The sequence below is a fragment of the Hippoglossus stenolepis genome, chromosome 6 (genome assembly GCF_022539355.2).
Source record: "Hippoglossus stenolepis isolate QCI-W04-F060 chromosome 6, HSTE1.2, whole genome shotgun sequence".
NCBI lineage: Eukaryota > Metazoa > Chordata > Actinopteri > Pleuronectiformes > Pleuronectidae > Hippoglossus > Hippoglossus stenolepis.
The window spans coordinates 7,936,695-7,957,028 of NC_061488.1; the positions used below are offsets into that span (position 1 = coordinate 7,936,695).

At 45.4% G+C, this 20,334-nt stretch overlaps 1 protein-coding gene across 2 annotated transcripts; it reads left to right on the forward strand.

The window, feature by feature from the left end:
* Positions 1-3,830: 3,830 nt before the first annotated feature.
* zmp:0000000926 (zinc finger CCCH domain-containing protein 13) lies at positions 3,831-20,110 on the forward strand. Of its 2 annotated transcripts, none has more exons than XM_035159205.2 (3): positions 3,831-4,324; positions 17,562-19,300; positions 19,450-20,110. In XM_035159205.2, exons 2-3 carry the CDS (start codon positions 17,720-17,722, stop codon positions 19,915-19,917), a joined length of 2,049 nt encoding a protein of 682 aa, XP_035015096.1. In that variant the 5' UTR covers positions 3,831-4,324; positions 17,562-17,719; the 3' UTR covers positions 19,918-20,110. The 2 variants fall into 2 exon arrangements, with proteins under 2 accessions (XP_035015096.1, XP_035015097.1); XM_035159206.2 differs by lacking the exon at positions 3,831-4,324 and adding an exon at positions 14,355-14,828.
* Positions 20,111-20,334: the final 224 nt, after the last annotated feature.

Consider the following 20,334-nt stretch of genomic DNA (forward strand, 5'->3'; position numbering starts at 1 on the left):
TCTGTCTGATCACATAATTATCATAAGCAAATCAAATAAAAAATGACTTGGGCATTAAGTATAATGGGACTTAAACTCTTACCTCTGGCAAAGCAGCAACTCAGAAGAGCAAGTGAGGAGTGCAGATTAAAAGCCAAATTACAAACACAGACATATTTCTTTTTACTTCTCCTTTTTCTCAATGGGATTCTATCAAGAGTAAGACTTTGTGTTTTTGGTTCCGCTGTCTCGACAGAAAACAGCTTCGGCCTTAACCTCTGAGTGGTGAGTAAAACAATATAACGTGCGCAGAGTGGTGGTCAGGACATTCTGGTCCGTGCACACGCAAGTTCAATGTCCTCTCTCTCTCTCTCTCTCTCTCTCTCTCTCTCTCTCTCTCTCTCTCTCTCTCCTCTCTCTCTCTCTCTCCCTCTCCCCCTCTCTCTCTCACACACCACACACACACACACTGATTTGTTCCCTGAGTCAGCACACTGCCTCAGCTCCAGTTTCTCTACCCCGGCCCGCCTCTGCCCCAGGACACTATTAGGACATCACTGTGTGTGTGTGTGTGTGTGTGTGTGTGTGTGTGTGTGTGTGTGTGTGTGTGTGTGTGTGTGTGTGTGTGTGTGTCTGTTGTGTGTGCATGCCTTTGTGGGAGAGAGCTACTGTTGCATTTACGTGATCAGGTCCTTTCACCATCTTATGCAATACGATATTTTTCACTTTGCGAGTAACCCTGGATATTTTTGTCTTGCTCCATCGAATCAGCTACTGTGCCAGTGCACCATAAAAGATGCACGTCTCCTCCAGCTCTTCCAAAAACACCCCCAAAGGGTTTTGCATCTTGTAGTGTGTGTGTGTGTGTGTGTGTGAGAGAGAGTGAGAGAGAGGAAGATAGAGAGAGGGAGAGATACTACTAGTTCTGCTAACATGACCCAAAAATAGCAAACTGGAGAGGTGTGAAGTAAAAAGGAAAGGACACTTTAGTAAGTAACTGACACGGGGTGAGTCACTTACACACACACACACACACACACACACACACACACACACACACACACACACACACACACACACACACACACACACACGCACACACACACACACACACACACACACACACATTTGCGTGTGTCTCACATTGGCTTTGTCAAAGCCATATATGTGTGTATCTATCTGTGTGTGTAGGAGCTAAGTAGGAGTCATATGTGTGTACTTTGTGATTTGCTCCTTTTCTCAGTCTTTGTGATTTCATTCATCCATAGAAAAATGTCCCATCCCTGGCTTCCTCATTCTTCTCACAGCAATAGGTTCTGTTACCCTTTATCTCAACAGCCGACCTCACACACCTTCTCTCAGTCCACTGGGCTTCCTCAGAGTCAGTGACTGTAAAACTGTAAAGGTGACATGCTTGCAAAGGGGTCATCAGTCTATGGTCACTTGTGCTCGCCCTGCTATGCTCTTGAAATTGATTTGTCACTTATCCACATTGACACACACACACACACACAGATGAACTGGTTTTGGTCATGTGCAGTCGTCATTACAAATTCTACTGTTCCAGTTACTGAGTCAGAAGAATCATCAGTGGGGTGAAGAAACACAAATTTCACAATATATCATCTCAGGTTTAAAATATGGTCGCAAACAAAGTGATGTGTTTTCCCAGTGCTATTTACATCTGTGTTTACAGGATGTTGTAGTGTGAATGAGGAAGTGAGAATGGGAGAGACAGAAGGAGAGAGGAAATGATACTAAGACGTTTGGCCCGCTCAGTGCCCAGTGGTCACAAGAGCAAAAGATGCATGCGTGCACTCACACACACTCACACAACATGTGATTTCTTGATTAGTGCTGTAGTCACACCGTCGCATGCTCTGCGGTTGATTGATCACAATCTCACTCGTGCTCCAGTCAAACGGCAGCGCTCGACAGATAACGCCTCATCCACGGGAAATCAGCGACATTTCATATACTCGATGGAAATGAATCTCTTCAAACATATGACATATTACAGTTAGACAAGTTTTCACGTCTGTAAAGTGCTTTGGAGTATCTGCAGTTTCAGATAGATTGTGTTTGAGATGAATCAAAACTTAAAGGTTGACTGAGGAGCTTACAGTAGCTATGACTATTGCTCTGCTGATTGGAGCAGAATATGACATGTGACGGTTACAATACATTTGGATGAAATGACTTTTCTTTACTTTTAATTGAGCCTGGCGATGCCTGTTAAAGCACAAAAAATAGTAAAGTACAACAGCGAAAAATATGAGAAATGAAAATATAATCTTTAAACTGCGGCTTTGAACTTTCTGTTACCATTTACCACAGAAAAACTGTAGTTTAAAGTACTGCTTAATAAAATACAAATGTTTTTACTCTTTCTTTCTGCCTTTTTTCAGTTTTATTTGAGCAGTTAATGTTGCGATCAAATCATCACTCATTTGACTGTGGTTCAGTGCTATAAACCTGTCATAAGGCATCAATTATATCTATATATAAACACTTGTGTTGACATTGATTCATCACCAGTTTATTGTTTTTAACTAAAAAAGAAAGTGCATTATGTATGAATGGTATTCTCATGAGGATCAGCTGTTTCTCACTTGGCCCTGACTTGCAATTTTTTATATACTCGTGATCAATTATTCATATATTCAACATTTCCCATACCCATATCGACAAAACAGACGAGAAAACAAACGAATGAGGCATTTCAGAAAATGTATAGAAAATGGACAATCGCTTGATGCAGCAGGGAAATGAAGAGTCTCGAATGCATCTTGCTTCTTTTCCGTCTCATCAGGTGCAGGTCATAGATTGTACCTTTTTATACAGGACTGTGGAAAGATCCTAAACTTTGCTTCTAACCTGGACCTGAGTCAAATGTTCTCCAGTGATGACAAAGACAAAAATCGAAAAGTCCAAATATTCACTTTTTACAGCTGTAGTTTAAAGAATAAAATCAAAGCTGGGCTCGGCCAATAAGAGAACAAGTCAAATCAGTATGACTGCATACTATGTCGTATTGTGTACTACGTTTTGACTAATTATTTTGTTGCATACTTTCTGTCTACTTATGTGTTTACACCGGGGATCAGTGAGAAACAGCATTTCAGTCCCATCTGTTTCCTGTACAATAATGTTGACTTTGACTAGACTTTAACGAGTATGATTTAATTACTTTTGTTCAAAATGTGAAGAAAATATTTTCTTTCTATAACTTTTATCGCCTAAAAGCCGTCAGTCTTTTTCCTGTACTCTAATTGTGTCAGTGAGATTGAGAACGACTCCATTGTGGGTTTGTACCCGGTCGTATGTGATGGGAACTGTAGCACAGTTCAAAAGTTATTTGACTTGTTACTACGTTACACAGGACATCCCCCATACCTCACAGTGGTTTCACAATAAAATGTGTGAGTGGTTTCAGGGTTGTAAGAAAAGAGCACATGATGCAGCTGCTCGCAGGTCATGAACAAATGATTAAACCCCAAAAAAAGAGAACTGACTCATTAGGACTGTGATGAAATCCTAAAATTTTAGATCTTGACCAGCTGATCACACACTTCCCCTGAAGAACGTGTCCAACACTCACTGATTATTTTCAGCGCCCTCACTCGGAGTATCCCTACCGTGTGGCTGGCGAGCACACCTTTCCCCATCATCCCCCTGGGCTGTGATTGGCTGATGGGCTTAGAGGCTGAGGTGGTGCAGCAAATAGCACGAGCAAGTGGGCCGTTCTACTTTGCAGCTCGAGGGAGGTTAATGAGTGAAGGCGCTGGGCCATCAGCCAAACATGAGCAGCAATGCTAAGGCTCCCACAATGAGCCTGACTGTATTACCACTGAGCTCTGTCTAATTATACACTCCCAGAGAGAGAGAGAGAGAGAAGAGAGAGAGAGAGAGAGAGAGAGAGAGAGAGAGAGAGAGCATATCAGGCAGGGGAAAGAAAAAGTTATCAAGTGTCACTGTGTGTCAGAGACTCACTGAGAGGCATGACTGCTGCAGATTGAAGTTGTAAGGGTGAGATAGAAGGTGTGTGTCAGCTGGAGTGAAGGAGAGAGGGAGAGGGAGAGAGGGAGGGAGGAAGGGGGCTGGAGAGATCAAGCTGGAGAGAAGGAGAGAAAGCACGCTCACAGGGACGTAGAGAGAGCAAAGAGGCGTTTAGAGAGTGAGAGGGAGGAGAGGCAGAGATAGGATGAAGGGAGGGAAGGCTGAGCGGTAGAGAGGAGGAAGACACTCGCTGTCTCTCAAAACTGGATATCTCCCTACGAGCCTGCTGCCGCCTGATCCAATGAGTAAACTCTCTGCTACTTGCTACGCAAAGGCACCCGGCAAGGTATGTGACCACACCACTTCCTCCTCCGAGTGTGTGTGTGTGTGTGTGTGTGTGTGTGTGTGTGTGTGTGTGTGTGTGTGTGTGTGTGTGTGTGTGTGTGTGTGTGTGTGTGTGTGTGTGTGTGTGTGTGTGTGTGTGTGTGTGTGAAGCAGAGAGGGAGCGCAGGTGTGTTGGCAACTTTGAATGAAGGGGTGAACACACTGTGCTCTGTGATTTGAAATGCTTTGAGGGAAACCAGTTTAGGAGTTAGTGTAACTGCATGTACAGCACATGTCATCCTGAGCCGGGTTAATTATAGGGAGAATATGTTTGTGTGTGTGTGTGTGTGTGTGTGTGTGTGTGTGTGTGTGTGTCTCTCATGTGTGTCAATGGGCTCTTCCTATGTGCTCATGTAAGGCAGCACCTGTGTGTGGGGGTGTTTGTACGCGTTGAGGAGAATGACACTGAGAGTGTGAACAAGAGGGAGAGTGTGACTGATCCAGAGAGAAGGAGTGTGTGAGGAAGACAGAAACACACACACATGCACAGAGCGAGAGCGAGAGAGAGGTGGAGGTTCATCACTCTGCCTGACAGCAGATCAGGACTTTCAGAATTAGAGCAGTGGGCTTAAATAGCCCTGGTCCAGAGATAGCCAGGGGCCCTGGAGGAGCCCGCTCTGACTGGGAGGGATGGATGTGAGATTTGGTGCGGGTGGGGGTAAAGACGAGTTGGGTAAAATTTGGGAAGGAGGCAGAGTGAGGGAGGGGGAGAAAGAGAGAGAGAGAAAACAGGAGATGCAGATGTTTGGGGGCATCTCCGGGGAAGAGCTCCTGCAGAATGTGCAGGTGTGCAGATGCGTCTAACTTCTCATTCAGTCAGAGTGCAGGATAAATCACATCCTCCAATTCAAACTTTGCAACTCCACTCATTCAGAGACTTCAAATCTGTCTGTTTCTGCATCTCTCCGTTTCCGGCTCTTTCATGTCCCTCCACCTTTCTCGCAGTTCTCGATGGAGAAATACTACGCCAGAGTGCGTGATTATGATTTTCTGTAAGTCTATTTCTGCCACAGCAGGCGTGTCCTTCTGCTGCAGTGATACCCCATATGCTGCACATAGGAACACTTCACAGGTTCAGACAGTTCTCGGCTATAGGAGACGCACAACATTCGTCCCTTGCAGACTTAATTTACTTAGCCTATATCAATTATGTGAAGGATCTGCTGGAGTGTACAGGAAGCGTTCTGTCACTGAGAGATTGCTCAGTTACAAAGAGTACAAAGGAGCGTTTATTTCTGGTATCTGGTAACATCGGATTTGTCACTTTCACGTGAAAAAGGTGGGCCCCCCGTGTATCAGTGAGTTTGTGCTAAGGTGGGGCTCAAGTGACTTCAAAGGCCGCATCTCCTTCGAGTATTTCATGTTGTATATTATCTTACCCAGACAAAAGACTGGGGCTTTACGTTACACTCCTGCTCTGCAGCAGAGCGTCTCCTTGTGAATGTGTAGAGATGACAAAGAGAAGCTGAACGTACATATGTTTATCTTTCCTAGGGGGTAGAAACACAACTTGTCCCTGTGGGCTGAATGGGGAACACGGCATGTTGTCCCATCCCCACGTTTCTTGGAGTGCTGTGGCCCTGAAGAGCAGAACGGGCCTCTTGTGGGAGAAGGTTGAGTGGCTGCTGGCCCTTTAAGAGGTCTATTTTTACAGGGGCACACTCATGCAAGGAGCGAGGCAGCACAGAGGAGGCAGTGGCACACCGAGACTCTCTCTGCTCACGGCCTCACTTGTGTGACTCCCCACAACACATCCTATACAGGACCCTGGGTGAGCGGCTGCAAGAGAGAGAGAGAGAGAGAGAGAGAGAGAGAGAGAGAGAGAGAGAGAGAGAGAGAGAGAGAGAGAGGAAGTCGTCAAACTTGTTCAGTCCCTAGAGGAGAAATGTGTTCTTTAAACGCCCAAATCATCAGAACTGGAGGTTTTCACCCAATAAGGAGTGGATTTCTCTGAAGTCTAAAAGTGATAATGAGTGGGAGCTCGCTATAAAGACACCCTTATGCACACTGTACACAAACGTGCCAACATTCCCACATACTTGTTTTGATATGCAGATAGCGATGAAAGAAATCTGAAAACATTCGTGCCCCCTTCTTACAAACACATAATGCACTTAAGTTAACTCACACCCACAGCCTCCTCGAAAGAACTGAGCACATTTCAGAACATTTTTTTCTACACACTCGGAGGTGCGCACACAGTGCAGTCCACCCACGTTAAATATTACTTATACATCCTCAATATCTGGACCTAAAATAATCTTCTCCTTATGCAATCTAAATGTTATATAATGCATGGCCTGTCATTATCACAGAGCTCCTTCACGCCCTGCTGTGCCTCTCCACCTACAGCACCACACACACACACACACACACACACACACACACACACACGCACACACACCACACAGACATATACCCTGCACCTTGTGTTGACAGTCATATACTCTACTCTAGCACTCTCACCCACGTTGAGTGTGTGCTCACAAACAGCCCGCCAGATAAGTGAGAGGGAAAGACAGAGAGCGTGGGCGGGGTGGGGGGGGACTGAAAGTGAAAGAGACATGAAGGGAGGACTTAGTCGAGTGTACATTCATGCAGAGACTGTGCGTTTGTGTGATTTTAACAATCGTTGTGTTTGGTGTGTGTGCCATGTGTGATTTCAGGGCCTTTGTGTTGAAGGCTTTTCCTGTCTTGAGGCCACACACCATAACCGCACATAAACTTGTTTGTGTGATCATTTTTTTTCTACGTCCCTGTTCCTCTTCCGAGTCTCGAAGAGCGGGGAAACACTCACCAGTTCATTAACTCTCGCTGTCACTTCCAGTCACACACAAGCTTGCATGTCTTTGCATGTCAAAGTCGAGCTCCAGTCCTTCCTCATGTGTGGATATATCTCTAAAAGCTCCCTTATAATTAGAAATGTACATTAAACGGAGCAGTTCACATCATTTTTTTAAAGTATCCTGAGAACTGACAAGTCGAGCAAATTATGCACATCTGCTATGTGTCAACACATGGAGGCATAGAGAGCTCCACATCACAACTCACCTGCCTTAGGAAAGCAGTTACCAACAAATTGTACAGCAGAAATTACTGTTAAAATATTTGTTGGATTTAAATCGGTTCTTCATTTACAAACATTTGAGTCGGTCAAGGCGTGGCCGCTGTTCCCAGATCAGCGCTCTCACAGTGGGAGAATTGGCTTGGGAAGCTCAGCTGAGGAACCAAGAGGGTGATGAATAATCCCAGATAGATGCAAGTGTTTGAATACAGCTGACACCACGCCAGACGACTTTGAGGTGGCAGACGCACCTGACGGCTGCGGTGCGGGAAGGAGCAGGAAGTGATATTTCATAGGATGCCTTCGCTTTCAGATCCTAACGTGTGAGGACGCGGCGGATGTGGAAACGTGGGATCCGTCAGTTATCTGCGTCTTTCGCTGCTTTGTGTTCGCGCGGATCGTTTTCTTTGGCCTTGACTCGTGAACATTTGTGTATGATCAAGCAGTATGTTCTCCTCCTCCTCCTCCACACTTCATCTACAATGGGGGTCGACGACCTTTCAACCTCGCCACCCACCTCTTACACCTACAGTTTTTTTTCAGCCGGGCTTGTCTTTCTGCGTGCTGCACGAGGCGCAAATACATCTGCTCTCTTGAACAGCAGATCCGACGTGGACATAAACACAATATATCACACAGTATCTGTGTCACCGTACAGAAGGTGTAACATCTGAGACATCCGGCAGCCTGTAGTGTCAACAGTGTCCTGACAGCTCGTCCTGAAGATGTGTTTGACCTTCTACCTTTGTAGCAATGCTTTTAAATCAATTATCAAAACATTTTACTTTAATAATGATAATAATTTGACTTTTATAAGATAAGATAAGATAAGATAAGATATGTTAAGATAATATAAGTTAATCCTACAGTGGGGAAATTTGGGGAAAACGTTACAGCCAGAAAGAGACATTAGTAAAGTAATAATAATTAACGTGGAATTCTTTTAAATGGAAGGAGATGTAAAAAATCTGAAAAAATATATAAATGGAATATTATTTGCAAATAGCTGAGTGATATAGGTTCTCTCTCACATGGAGCTGGGACTGTCCCTGTATTCATTTAGAAAAAACAGCATTAAACCCACTCAATATCATTACAGCATCTTCTATAAGACGGGTGTGTGCGTGTGTGTGTGTGTGTGTGCTCTTGTACAGCTTCTTTGTGAGGACCAGTTTGAGTCTACAACCTACGGAGTGAGGACATTTTGGCCGGTCCCCACTTTGTGACCCCCCTTTAATGGACTGTTTGGGGGTTAAGACTTGGTTTTAGGGTTAGGATTAGAATTAGGTTTAGGTTAGGTTAAGGCTTAGGGTTAGGGTTATTAATTTAGTTTGGATGGTTAGGGTTAGGGTAAGGGGCTAGGGAATGAATTATGCCAATGAGTGTCCTCACTAAGATAGCGGTGTGTGTGTGTGTGTGTCTGTGAGAGACCGGGTAGTGGGGGGTTTGTAGAGCAATGGCAATAATGATGGTGTATAGCAATGTTGCCTTGAATGTTGCCACTGATAAAGGTACTCGTGACAGGATCTGTGAAACCAGTCTAGACAGTCTCTCTGAAAATGAATGGCACTCGAGCTACCATGGCCAGACCAGGCTGTGTGCTCCCTCTCCATGGAGATACCATCACTGTGTTTGCTTACAGCTCGCTGACATTTTACTGCAAAACCAGACATCCGACGGAAAGCCTGTTTGATTGGCAGACGCCAGGGGACAGTGCCGAAACCCACAAATCTTTGGAATGAAAAGTAATCCCTCTCCTTTTTCCCACACACACACACACGCTCTTGTCCTCGCTCTTTTCAAGCTGTTTCTACCCTGTCGGACTTTGTTTCTCACTCTTTCCCCCTCTCCTTTACTATTCATTTCAATTTTATTTTATCTGTATAGCGCCAAATCATAATATATATTATCTCAAAGCCCTTTACATAGAAGGACAAGACCTTTAAATTTATAGAGAAACAGTTCCCACAATGAGCAGCACTTTGGCGAATGTGAACAGAAAAAAAACTCTCATTAACTGGAAGAAACCTCTTGAACCTTCAGAGAGAGAGACAGAGAGAGAGAGAGACTATGGGAGGGAAAGGTTATTAGCATGTAGTAAAATAAATAAATGTCGGGGCAGAGAAACAGAAAGAAGGAGAGAAGTGCATGATGGGAGTTCCCCCAGCAGTCGAGGCCTGTAGCAGCATGACTAAGGGCATAGTTCAGGACTCACCTGATCCAGCCCAAACTACAGGCTTTATCAAAGAGGATTGTTTTAAGTCTAACCTTAACTGTAGAGATTGTGCCCGAACCCAGAGTGGGAGCTGGCTCCACGGGAGAGGAGCCAGGTAGCTGAAGGCTCTACTTCCCATTCCACTCTTACTATCCTCCACCCCCCCACTTAACCCATAAGCTACTGATCTCATCTCTACTGATGAGAGTTCTTCTCACAGGGCTCTGAGTTGGACCAATCGTGTCACAGACTAGTGAGAGGGGCTCATAGTAAAAAAAGTTAGACAACAAATGGCGGCCCAAAGGCATGACTGTGCATCAGCAGTATGTGACATCATCAAGAAAACTGCTGTCACATAAGCACAGTGGCACATTGCACGTTTGTTTTTTCATTGTCTTCGTGACGCGTGTGATCGAGCTGAAACCAAACTCTGCCCTTTGCGGTTGAAAGTGTATCCGGTGCGGACGCCTCATATTAACGGACTGCGATAATGTAAAATGTGCAAAAATGAAACTCTCATCAGCAAACACTGAAATGTCAACGAATGACAGCAAAAATGACACAAGAAAAATATCCGCCGCGAGCAGAATACCTGTCACCTCTGCGGTTTGTTCGCTGCTGACCTGTGGCTGCACACTCCAGAGAGCGAGGGACACAGGAAGACGGCCACAGTCTGCCGTGGTCAACGAGCTGGAGGAATTTTGGCTTCTGCTGACTGGCTGACCTGCATGTAATTAGTCAAGTCATATTTTTAACTGATATTGCGTAAAAGCCAGCTTAAGGAGCCATAGCTGCCCTATTTATACCCTAGGGGCTAATGGCCTGCACCACCACACAGGGGGATTTCCTCCCAGAACTATACTAAGCCTTCCTTAGGCCGTACCAGTTAGGATTCACCGGGATTAACCCAGCAATACATTACAGGCGTCACCCTCTAGTCTGCATCATACACACTGTACTGTCTTCCCCTCAGCTTCTTATCTCGCAGTGTGTCTGTATATGAATCTGCTTTTCAGATCGTTGTATGCACTGTTTATTTTGCTGCACTTTCAGAGCACATGTGTTAATATTAAGTTTTAATACAAAAACTGCAGATATTTTCATTAATGTTGTGCCACAGGAAGACGTGCATGTCGGATCAAGAGTCTGCACAAACAACACGTTTGAGGAAATGCTTATTTTGCATGTGTGTGTGTCTGTGCACAGCTAGTATCTCCTGTGCGTGTGTGTTAGTGTGTGTATGCGTGGGTGTTAATAGTAACTCCTGAGCCATAAGCCCATCCTCATTGTGGTTGAGCCTGCTGCGGGCAGGGCTGCTGGCTCATCCTGTCGAAGAATGGGTCAGGGCCCTTGGAGACTGACCTGGCCTTTTGCCCATTAAGCTATCACCCGTATCACCCTGTCCTTTTATCAGCTTAGCCCGGCTCCTTGTGGAGTAAGCCACCACACAAGGCTCGTAGTACTTCCCTCCTCCACCCCCATCCATCCATCCATCCATCCATCCATCCATTCATCCATCCCTTCCCACTTCTTCAACTCTCCCTCTAAGACTTAAGAAGTTGTTTGCTCACTATCTATCTATCTATCTATCTATCTATCTATCTATCTTACATCTATACATCTATACATCTATACATCTATACATCTATACATCTATCTATCTATCTCTCTATACATCTATCTATCTCTTTATACGCCTATACATCTATCTTTCTATCTCTGTATACGCCTATACATCTATATATCTATCTATGTATACATCTATCTATCCGTGTGGCGTGTCCTCTACCCCTCCTCACCTCCTCCTGTTCTCCTCTACTCTCTCCTCTGTTCAGATCTGTTACATTCAGCAACAAATTTCTGCTGCATCAGATGTCCATCATAGATCCACACTCAGCCTGAAACGTGATCAGACACCCGATACGAGGCTACGCGTGAAGAATGGTAAAAAAGAAAAGGAAAGAAAGAGTGAAATAGCTTTTTAATAAATTTAAAAACAGTCCAGAAGCTCAGACAGTAAATAATGTTCCTTTAGAATCTGCTGAGGGGTTAAATCCACTCACCTGTACTCACCTTGTACATCAATGTTTCTTTTTTGGGGGGGGTTGTAGTCTGACATATCCGACCTTGCTTGTCAAGGCCTGACCCTCTGTGTGTGTGTGTAAATGTGTGTGTGTGTGTGTGAGATTAAAAAGTACAAAGTCAGGTAAAGAGACAGACAGCCACAGCTTAATGAAATGCAGAGAGAGTGTACTCCAAAGGCCTCAGTGGTGCCAGAAATGACTGACAGCACAGTACGACTCCACGGTGTTATTGCTTGTGTTGATGTCTGTCTGTGTGTGAGAGAGAGAGTGTGTGTGTGTGTGTGTGTGTGTGTGTGTGTGTGTGTGTGTGTGTGTGTGTGTGTGTGTGTGTGTGTGTGTGTGTGTGTGTAAACGATAAGCTAAATATCTAAAATTGTGCTTGTACAGCACAACAGTCATTTCTATATCTCCACATTGTGGTAAATACTCTTTGATGAACTCGGTCTTTGAATCTATTTGCTTCTTTTTCACTATGACTGGACCATTACATCAAAACCTATTTCGGCTAGTGTTATGACATATGTAGGAAAACTGTATTGTTTTTTATTAAAGACTATATAGTTTTAAATTGAGATTGTGATGTCAGAGGTATTGATTTTTGGTGGGGAAATTCATTATTTAATTATTTTTAATTATTATCTTTAATTATGTATTCATGTATTTTTACTTTAATGTTTTAATCATAAAAGTATGATTACTCAGTGACTTGCTGAACTCAAGATTTAATATCAGTTAAATATTTAAATCAATTTGCGAGTTTATCTTGAATAATTATTGGACTATTTTATTTAAATGGAAATGCTAAGTCTGATACCTGATGACCTCACCATATGCTTTAATATCAGAACTAAAAAATGTTTGTAGGAGCAACTTTATTTTTAAATGCAGCCAATTTTACAGTTTTATATTAGTTATTAAGAAATAAAAAATAAAAAAAGTAATTACAGTAAAATGAACAATTTTGTGTTGTACCTCATACAATTATTAAAATGTTTTTATTATTTATTTATAGCCCAACAATTAGACAGTGTTTTTGTTTTTCTGATTATTGATTTGATTTAGATGTGACATTAACAAGTGCACCCCACTATCATAAATAGAACCATTATTTTGTTTAATATAATCTCAACTCCCGACACGAAAAGATCTCTGTGTCATAAAATTTGGTGTCTATAATGAATCCATACAAGTACAACAAATAACAGAGCAGACAGCACTTGTGCCCACACAACCTCAGCGCGCACAAGCCTCACACAGCATTCACTTTGAAAACTAAGAAAGAGTCAGACGAGACTTTCTTGTCAATTGTCACCTCGGCGCGAGGATGTTTCAGCGTGGCCTTCAGGCTGATGTGTCTGCACACCTCCAAGTCTGATTAGCTTTCCATTCCATTGAGGCTGAGAAGTTAGACAAGGTTAACCTCTAATTTACTGTCGCTGGATATGATTCTGTGTTTGGCTCTGTGCTCCAACGGCTTCGATGAATTGCTTGTAGAAATGTGAAAGAAAATAAATATTGCTTTTTACAATTTAAGATTTAGATTGCTTCATTAAATCCTATTTCTCCCTGTGCTCCAATTTATGTTTTGGCTCCTGTATTGCATTTCTGTGCCGATAATTAACATAAGCTTGTTTGAATTGAGGTTTGGCCCTGTTTCTTTGACGAGGAGCAGACAGGGTTATTTGCATAGCATTGCATTTCCAACCTTGGGCCTGTTTATTATTTTGTAAAAGGTTTTTATACTGACAGGTTTCAAACTTCTTGCTGGAAATGAACTACACTGCTCTTACCAATTCAGCCCTATGGCACGCCGGCCATACCGACACACTTTGCTTTACACCGGCTGAATCACTGAAGCAAATCAATCAGGGTGTGCATGCATATGAAGTAACAGAGTGTGTGTGTGTGTGTGTGTGTGTGTGTGTGTGTGTGTGTGTGCGTATGAAGTCAAATCAAATTTATTTGTTCAAGCTCTTTTGACAGGAAGGTTAATCACAAATTGGTTTGATGAGAACAAAGGACACAAAGTCCGACAAAATCTACCGATAAACAAAAAGTACCAAAAGTAGTGTGTGTAAGTGTGTGTTTGTGTGTGTGTGTGTGTGTGTGTGTGTGTGTGTGTGTGTGTGTGTGTGTGTGTGTGTGTGTGTGTGTGTGTGTGTGTGTGTGTGTGGTTTAGTTTTGAGTCAGAGCCCAAGTCTGAGAGTGTGTGTGGGATGAGCCTCCCACCATGTCCCTCCCTATCTCTCATCAACTGTGTCTCTGCCGCCCCTCCATCCCTCCCTCTCTTTGATGAGCCAACATGTCGTCTGAAACGTGTTCATGGGAAACACACACCAATGATTTGATTACTGATTAATTGATTGATTCACGACTTTTCATGCATTTAACTGGTACAACTTGGGTGAAAAGCGTAACATCAGACAGCACAAAGGCAGCATATAGTCACGTATATAATGTGTTTGTGCTGCATCCTTGACTGTCTGTCTGTGTGTGTTTGTGTATGCATAACGTATATGTGTGTGTGTGTGTGTGTGTGTGTGTGTGTGTGTGTGTGTGTGTGTGTGTGTGTGTGTGTGTGTTTGTGTATGCATAACGTATATGTGTGTGTGTGTTTGTGTGTGTGTGTGTGTGTGTGTGTGTGTGTGTGTGTGTGTGTTCATATTTGTATCCCTCACAGTGATTAAAGCAAGTGGGCGGCAGCAGCAACTGGTCTGCCTATGTGGCTCTGCTTAGCAGACATGTTTCTCACTGCTAGATATTACTCATTTCCTCAGCCCTTTGCACACGCAAGCACACACACACACACACATTCTTGACACACACACACACACTCACATACACAACTGACACAGAGACGGATAGCAGTGCTCTCAGTTCTTTCCCTCAGTTCGGTGGGCTTGCTGGTGTTATTTCATGCGTGCAGAGATCAGAGTCAGTGTGTAGCTGGAGGCTGCTGATATCTGCGGGTGTTGGAACAGGCGGTGGTGTTGTGGAGGAGCAGTGTAGCCCAGTGAGGAGCTGAGGAGTGGGTTGACCCTCTGGGAGGACTGGAATATGAATGACGGCCAAATGCCGGGATGTCTGCTCAACCCGCACTGAGGTCAGTCTAACATCACATCACAGCAACTGCCGGCTCCATCATCGTCTGTCTGCTCGCACATTCTCTCACTGCTCTTTTTGAACTGGAGAGCTGCTGTTTGATGTCTTTATCTGTTTCAGGTAGCACTGCTGAATTATTATTATTTATTGTTTCTTTGATTGAAACAGGGGAAACTAGTCACTAACAATCTGTAGTTCTGCTTTTAAGAGGTTCGCAGTTATGAAGGGTGCACCTTTAATATTTCTCCTGAGCAATTCATGCAGAGAAAAGGCGGGATGAGATGGAGCCGTGCAAATCAATGTGTCAAATTTGACTGTTGCATGAGAGCAAGTTGAGAGCAAGTTGAAGAAAACTTGCATTTTACATTTTAATATAAAAATGTTCATGCCAGTTGTTTTAGTTTGTGTTTCATTATCAGTTTTAGGGAAATAAATGTGCATCCGTGCTTACATAGCATGTAAAAAGGCCTTAAGGAGTCATTTGTTGGAAGGAAAGTGCAACAACATTATTACTGTGATCTGTTGGAGTGGATATTTAAATACTTCAACCACTGTAGCCCCAGATCAACTCTAGCGCTGCGTGCATGTGTGCACAGTGTGGGAGGGTTCTGTTAGAAGACGGTTCTCTGCAAACTCCTCCACATGCACAAGTGCGATCGTTGTTTTCTTGTTCTTTTTTGGCAAGTTTAATGCATCGGCAACCTTTTTTTTTTTACAAGCGCTGTCAAAAGAGTCATTTCAGGACAAAGACACACAGCAGATTTTTATCAATTTGAAAGATTTTGATTCTTGAGTGCAGCAGTGGAGAGGACTTACGGGGGAAAAAAACATGAATACTTTTGACAAATGCAGACCTTTTGAATACTGTGTGCAACTTGAAAATGTATTTTGACATTTTATAATTATTGTTATGGAAACCTGTCTTGTAATTTAACTGGCATATTTATTTTTATAGTAGAAATTGTAGTATTTTCATTCTAATTATTTAGTCAATAAATTAGTTATTTGTGAAGATGGGCTATGCAAATTTAATTTCATTGATTGATTGATAATAATTAATTTGATAGAGATCTGATTATTCTTCAAGGAATATTGATAGAAATTACACTTATATAAGGAATAACTTTTTGTTGTCGCTGCTGCCTGAAGCGCTGAAATCTGCAGAACATCATTTTTCATGTAAGCCTTCAGGTCAATGGGTTCGGTCAGCACCGGAAACCATGTAATGTCTCAGCTGAACTGAAAATATATCAGTGAAGCCGGACTTATATAATATTTCCCATCTTGACAGCAACGTCCTAATTCACCTAATAACTGCCAAAAACAACTGTTCATCATAAACATTTCACACGTCTGAATCCATCGCAGCCCTGCTGTCAGTGTCTGGAACAATAACTCTCCCCTCCTCTCACCACCCAGTTTTCAGTTTTCCACTCAGATGCACAAACAGCTTGCTCCACGCTAACACTTATTCTGTTTTTGGACCAAATCACTTGATGAGCAACAGTTTACCCGCCTCTCCACGGAGTATCCCCATCTAACCTCTCCAAACGAATGGATGTGTGTGCGGACGCAGTTGCCATGGTGACAGTGTGGCGGATGGTGAGACGGCAGGGAGTTGGTAGGCTGTTGAGACAGACTTGCGGGTGAGCGTGGGGCTGAGTGCCATCGTGGCGCTGTGGTGTTGTGGCGGCGGAGGGAGCAGTGACGGCGGTGGTGGTGGTGGTGGAGGGAACAGCTGGGCTGGCGCTGCGGCAGCCATCACTTCAGAAAAGCCCATTTAGACGCTGGGAGAAGAATTAGTAGAGCTCCCCCCGCACTTCTCACTGAATGAAACAAGGCTGCAAAATCTCTGACACATTTGAGGACTCGAACACAAACACACACGCACACAAAGACCTAAACAAATAAACACTTTCACACATTTCCACCAACAAAAAAAAATCTGCACAAACATGGCACACATGCATGCACTCACGCAAACTGTCACACACACTTCCCCACACCCCTGCTGTGACACATAATTAATATGCTGAGACACACACCCTGTACGCACAACCACTGGTGGCAATATCAACAGTGTTTCTTCAGCTTTTGGGTGGGTGGTGACCAGCTTTGCCTATCACTGGGGGAGTAAGTACAGCCGCCCGAGGGAGTGTTTGTGTGTCTGCTGCTGTCCAAGTGTGTCTGTCTGAAAGAAGAAGGGGCGGGGGGTAGTAGTAAGCTTATATAGAATACAGAGAACTCCCCAGGGGTGTCGTGGGGGTGGCTCATGAAAGTGGTACAAAAACATAGCTACATATTCCAATCATCCCCCGAGAGTCAGAGATGAAAACTCTCCTGCTGTGAGTGTGTGTGTGTGTGTGTGTGTGTGTGTGTGTGTGTGTGTGTGTGTGTGTGTGTGTGTGTGTGTGTGTGTGTGTGTGTGTGTGTGTGTTCTGCCTCTGAACTTCATTGGCTACAAAATGTATTTATAGCCCACATGTGGGAGTAATGTGTTTTGAATAAAACGAGTAAGTCGGGTACTTTCACTCCCACCACAGTGCACGCAGGTAATGACTAATTAGTGACAGCCATCAGGAAGCTAAGAGTTTCTGACCTTTTTCAAGTAGCTCTGGATGAAGGAGTCGCTGGATGATTTGTCTCCACCAGTCTGAATCTCCCTTTCTTCTTTTTCTCTCCCTTCCCTCCCTTTTTTCCCTCATATCTGCGTCTGTCCTCGTTCATCCTCTAGGTGAGTGGCGCTCCAGTGCAAGAGAACCAGCAGTGATCCGACAGTGATGCTGTGTAGCAGCCCTCCGCTCTGTCTGCCCCGTTCGTTCTCCCGCGAGGCCCATGTGACCTAGCCTACACCCGCACACAGGGGGCCCCCACTGCCGCTGGAGCCCACCCATGAATCCCAGCCCCGACCGCGGCAAAGAGTGCCTCCCTCCCAAGAAGAGGGAGTCTCGGCAGGGATCGACAGAACACCACATCACTTTGGACGAGTTCAAACCCCCTGTGCCGCTCCGAAGTCGGCCCAGCACAGGCAGAGGGGAGGGGGGCAGGGAGGCCAGTGACAGGGATCGAGCTCTGACGAACCCGAACCCCCATCTTCTCCACACTCCATCCCTTCCTGCTCCTGCACCATGCCTCCCCCTATCCCTCCCATGGCACCTGGGCTACTCTCCCTCTGTCTCTCTTCCCCTTTTCCCAGGGCAGATCGGCGAGAGGAGAAGCTCAGGGTCTCCCGCCTGGAGAGATGATCCTCTCTCCTCACCCCTTCCCCAGTCCTCCAGATGGCTCAGAGGGGAGGGTTCCCTCTCCTTGCCATCTCCATCATCTTCCTCCTCGGCTTCGTCCTTCAAGACTCCTTTCCCTGCCGATTCAAGAGAGATGTGGTCCTATGTCAATAGCGGCCGGCGCGACTACAACTCCTCTCTCTTCTCCCCATCATACTTGTTTAGCCACCATTCTCTCTACCCCCAAGACCCAAGCTTAGTTGATGCCAGACACAGGTACCTCAGCAAGAGGCCCAACGGCTTGGATGGGCCAGGCAGCAGGACTGTCTCGACCTCCAGGGCTCTGCTCACAGGAGAGTACGGGAATGAGAGCAGCAGAACCAGGCTGGACTTCAGTCCACACAGCTCCCATACCAATGGTGGACGGAGACAGCAGGAGGATCCTACCTCCCACCACCATTCTGGAGGGCCATTTTTGTTAGACCCTCAAACTCAGGAGGACCCTGAGCCACATTCCTCACTGCAGGACAGACATCCGCATGGTATAGTTAAGACAGGCTCAAATTTACTCTCCTCCAGTCCCCTCGGAGCAGACCCCAGGGCTGGTAGAGGGGGACAACTGGACCCCATAGGGGCCACACCAGCTGAAGCCCAGATCTACTACTCTTTGGGATCAGTGTGCCACCCCAGCCCTCAGCCCTACCCACACTATAGCCCCTCAGGAACACCTCTGTACAACCTGCACAGGGAGCCGGGCCCCAGGCAGCACAATCTAAAGAACTCACCTCACTCACCCCTGGGTCCGCCTAACAGCCATGAAAGGTTGCAAAGAGACTGGGAAAGAGACCAAGAAAGAGACAAAGTCTCGCAAAGGGACAGGGAGCGAGCTAAAGACAAAGAGAAGCACCTACAGCATGACAAAGACCAAGAAAGGGACAGACAGCGCGAGAGACGACGGGACAGAGAAAAAGACAGAGGGAGGGAGTCGTCTCCCTCCCATCTTCACACCCCACCCCCAGCACTTCACCCATCTCCCCCAGCGCTCCTACCTCACTTCGCCAAGGGTTCTCTGATCGAGTTGGCCAGCGGGCGGTTGAAGCGAGTGGAGGAGCTGCGGACCGAGGACTTCCTGAGGAGCGCCGACACCTCCTCTGAGTTCCACCTCAGCACCTGCACCGTGCTGCTGATTGCCCCCAGCAACGCCCAGGGCTTCAGCCACCTGCAGGTCCACCTCACGGACCGCAACACTCAGGTCAGCTTTCTCTACAGAAGTACACAAGTACTCTTAACTGCATGACATGATGAGTACTTTTGAGTAAGTACATGTGTATGGTGGTGCACTTTCAGTTAATACAATTTGTTGTAATAATGTGTGTAACAATGTTGTGTGTTTTTTTGTAGGAGTTACTGAAGGTCTTGGCGGAGTATCCATTCTTTGTGCAGGACCGAGGCTGGTCTTCTTGCAGTCCCCAGAGAACCACGCAGCTGTACGGCCTGCCCTGCCGCCAACTCGTGGAGGGGGACGTCTGCCTGGCCCTCACCCCGACGCCCAGCCAAACCCACCGGACACACACGCGCACCGGCTCCAGGGCGCACCGCACGCAACTTCCCCCCAGGGCTACAGGGGAGTCCAGCAGCTCGCACAGGGAGGAGATGCCACCTCCACCTCCTCCGCCCCCTCTTCCTCACCACCACCCACCTCCTCCCGCTGCAGCCCCGCCACGCACTCTGGCCGCAGAGCCCCTCGCTCGAGAGCAGCCACGTGCACGCAAGCGCCGCTGGTCTGCCCCTGACGCCCTTCCCTCAACCGGAACTGATGAAAGCCTCCTGGATTTACCTCATAGCTCCAAGTTGATGAAGTGGCAGTAGAAACTTGCACACGCATACATATACATGCACACTGACACACACACGAGTACACACACACACCCTCCTTGTCTCTGTTGCACCCACGAAGACAAACAATGGAGAGACCTCAAGGCAGGGTTGCAGGGAAGGAATAAAAAATAAAAACAGTAGAGAATTTACGGGTGTCCACACTGCAGGAGCAGCAGCTGAAGGATTTCTGGACGGCTCCTTACAGATGCACTGAAGACGTTTAGTGAGACAATCAAGCACTTGTCTGTATTCACTTTGTTTTTGTAATGATTGTCGCACACACCTACTTACTGACAGTGTTTTCTGCAGGGTATCAACTTTCAGTCAGTGTTATGAAAGTAAACGCTATCGAGGAAGTGCAGACATATACGAACGAAATTTGACTATACATATTACAGATGTTATATA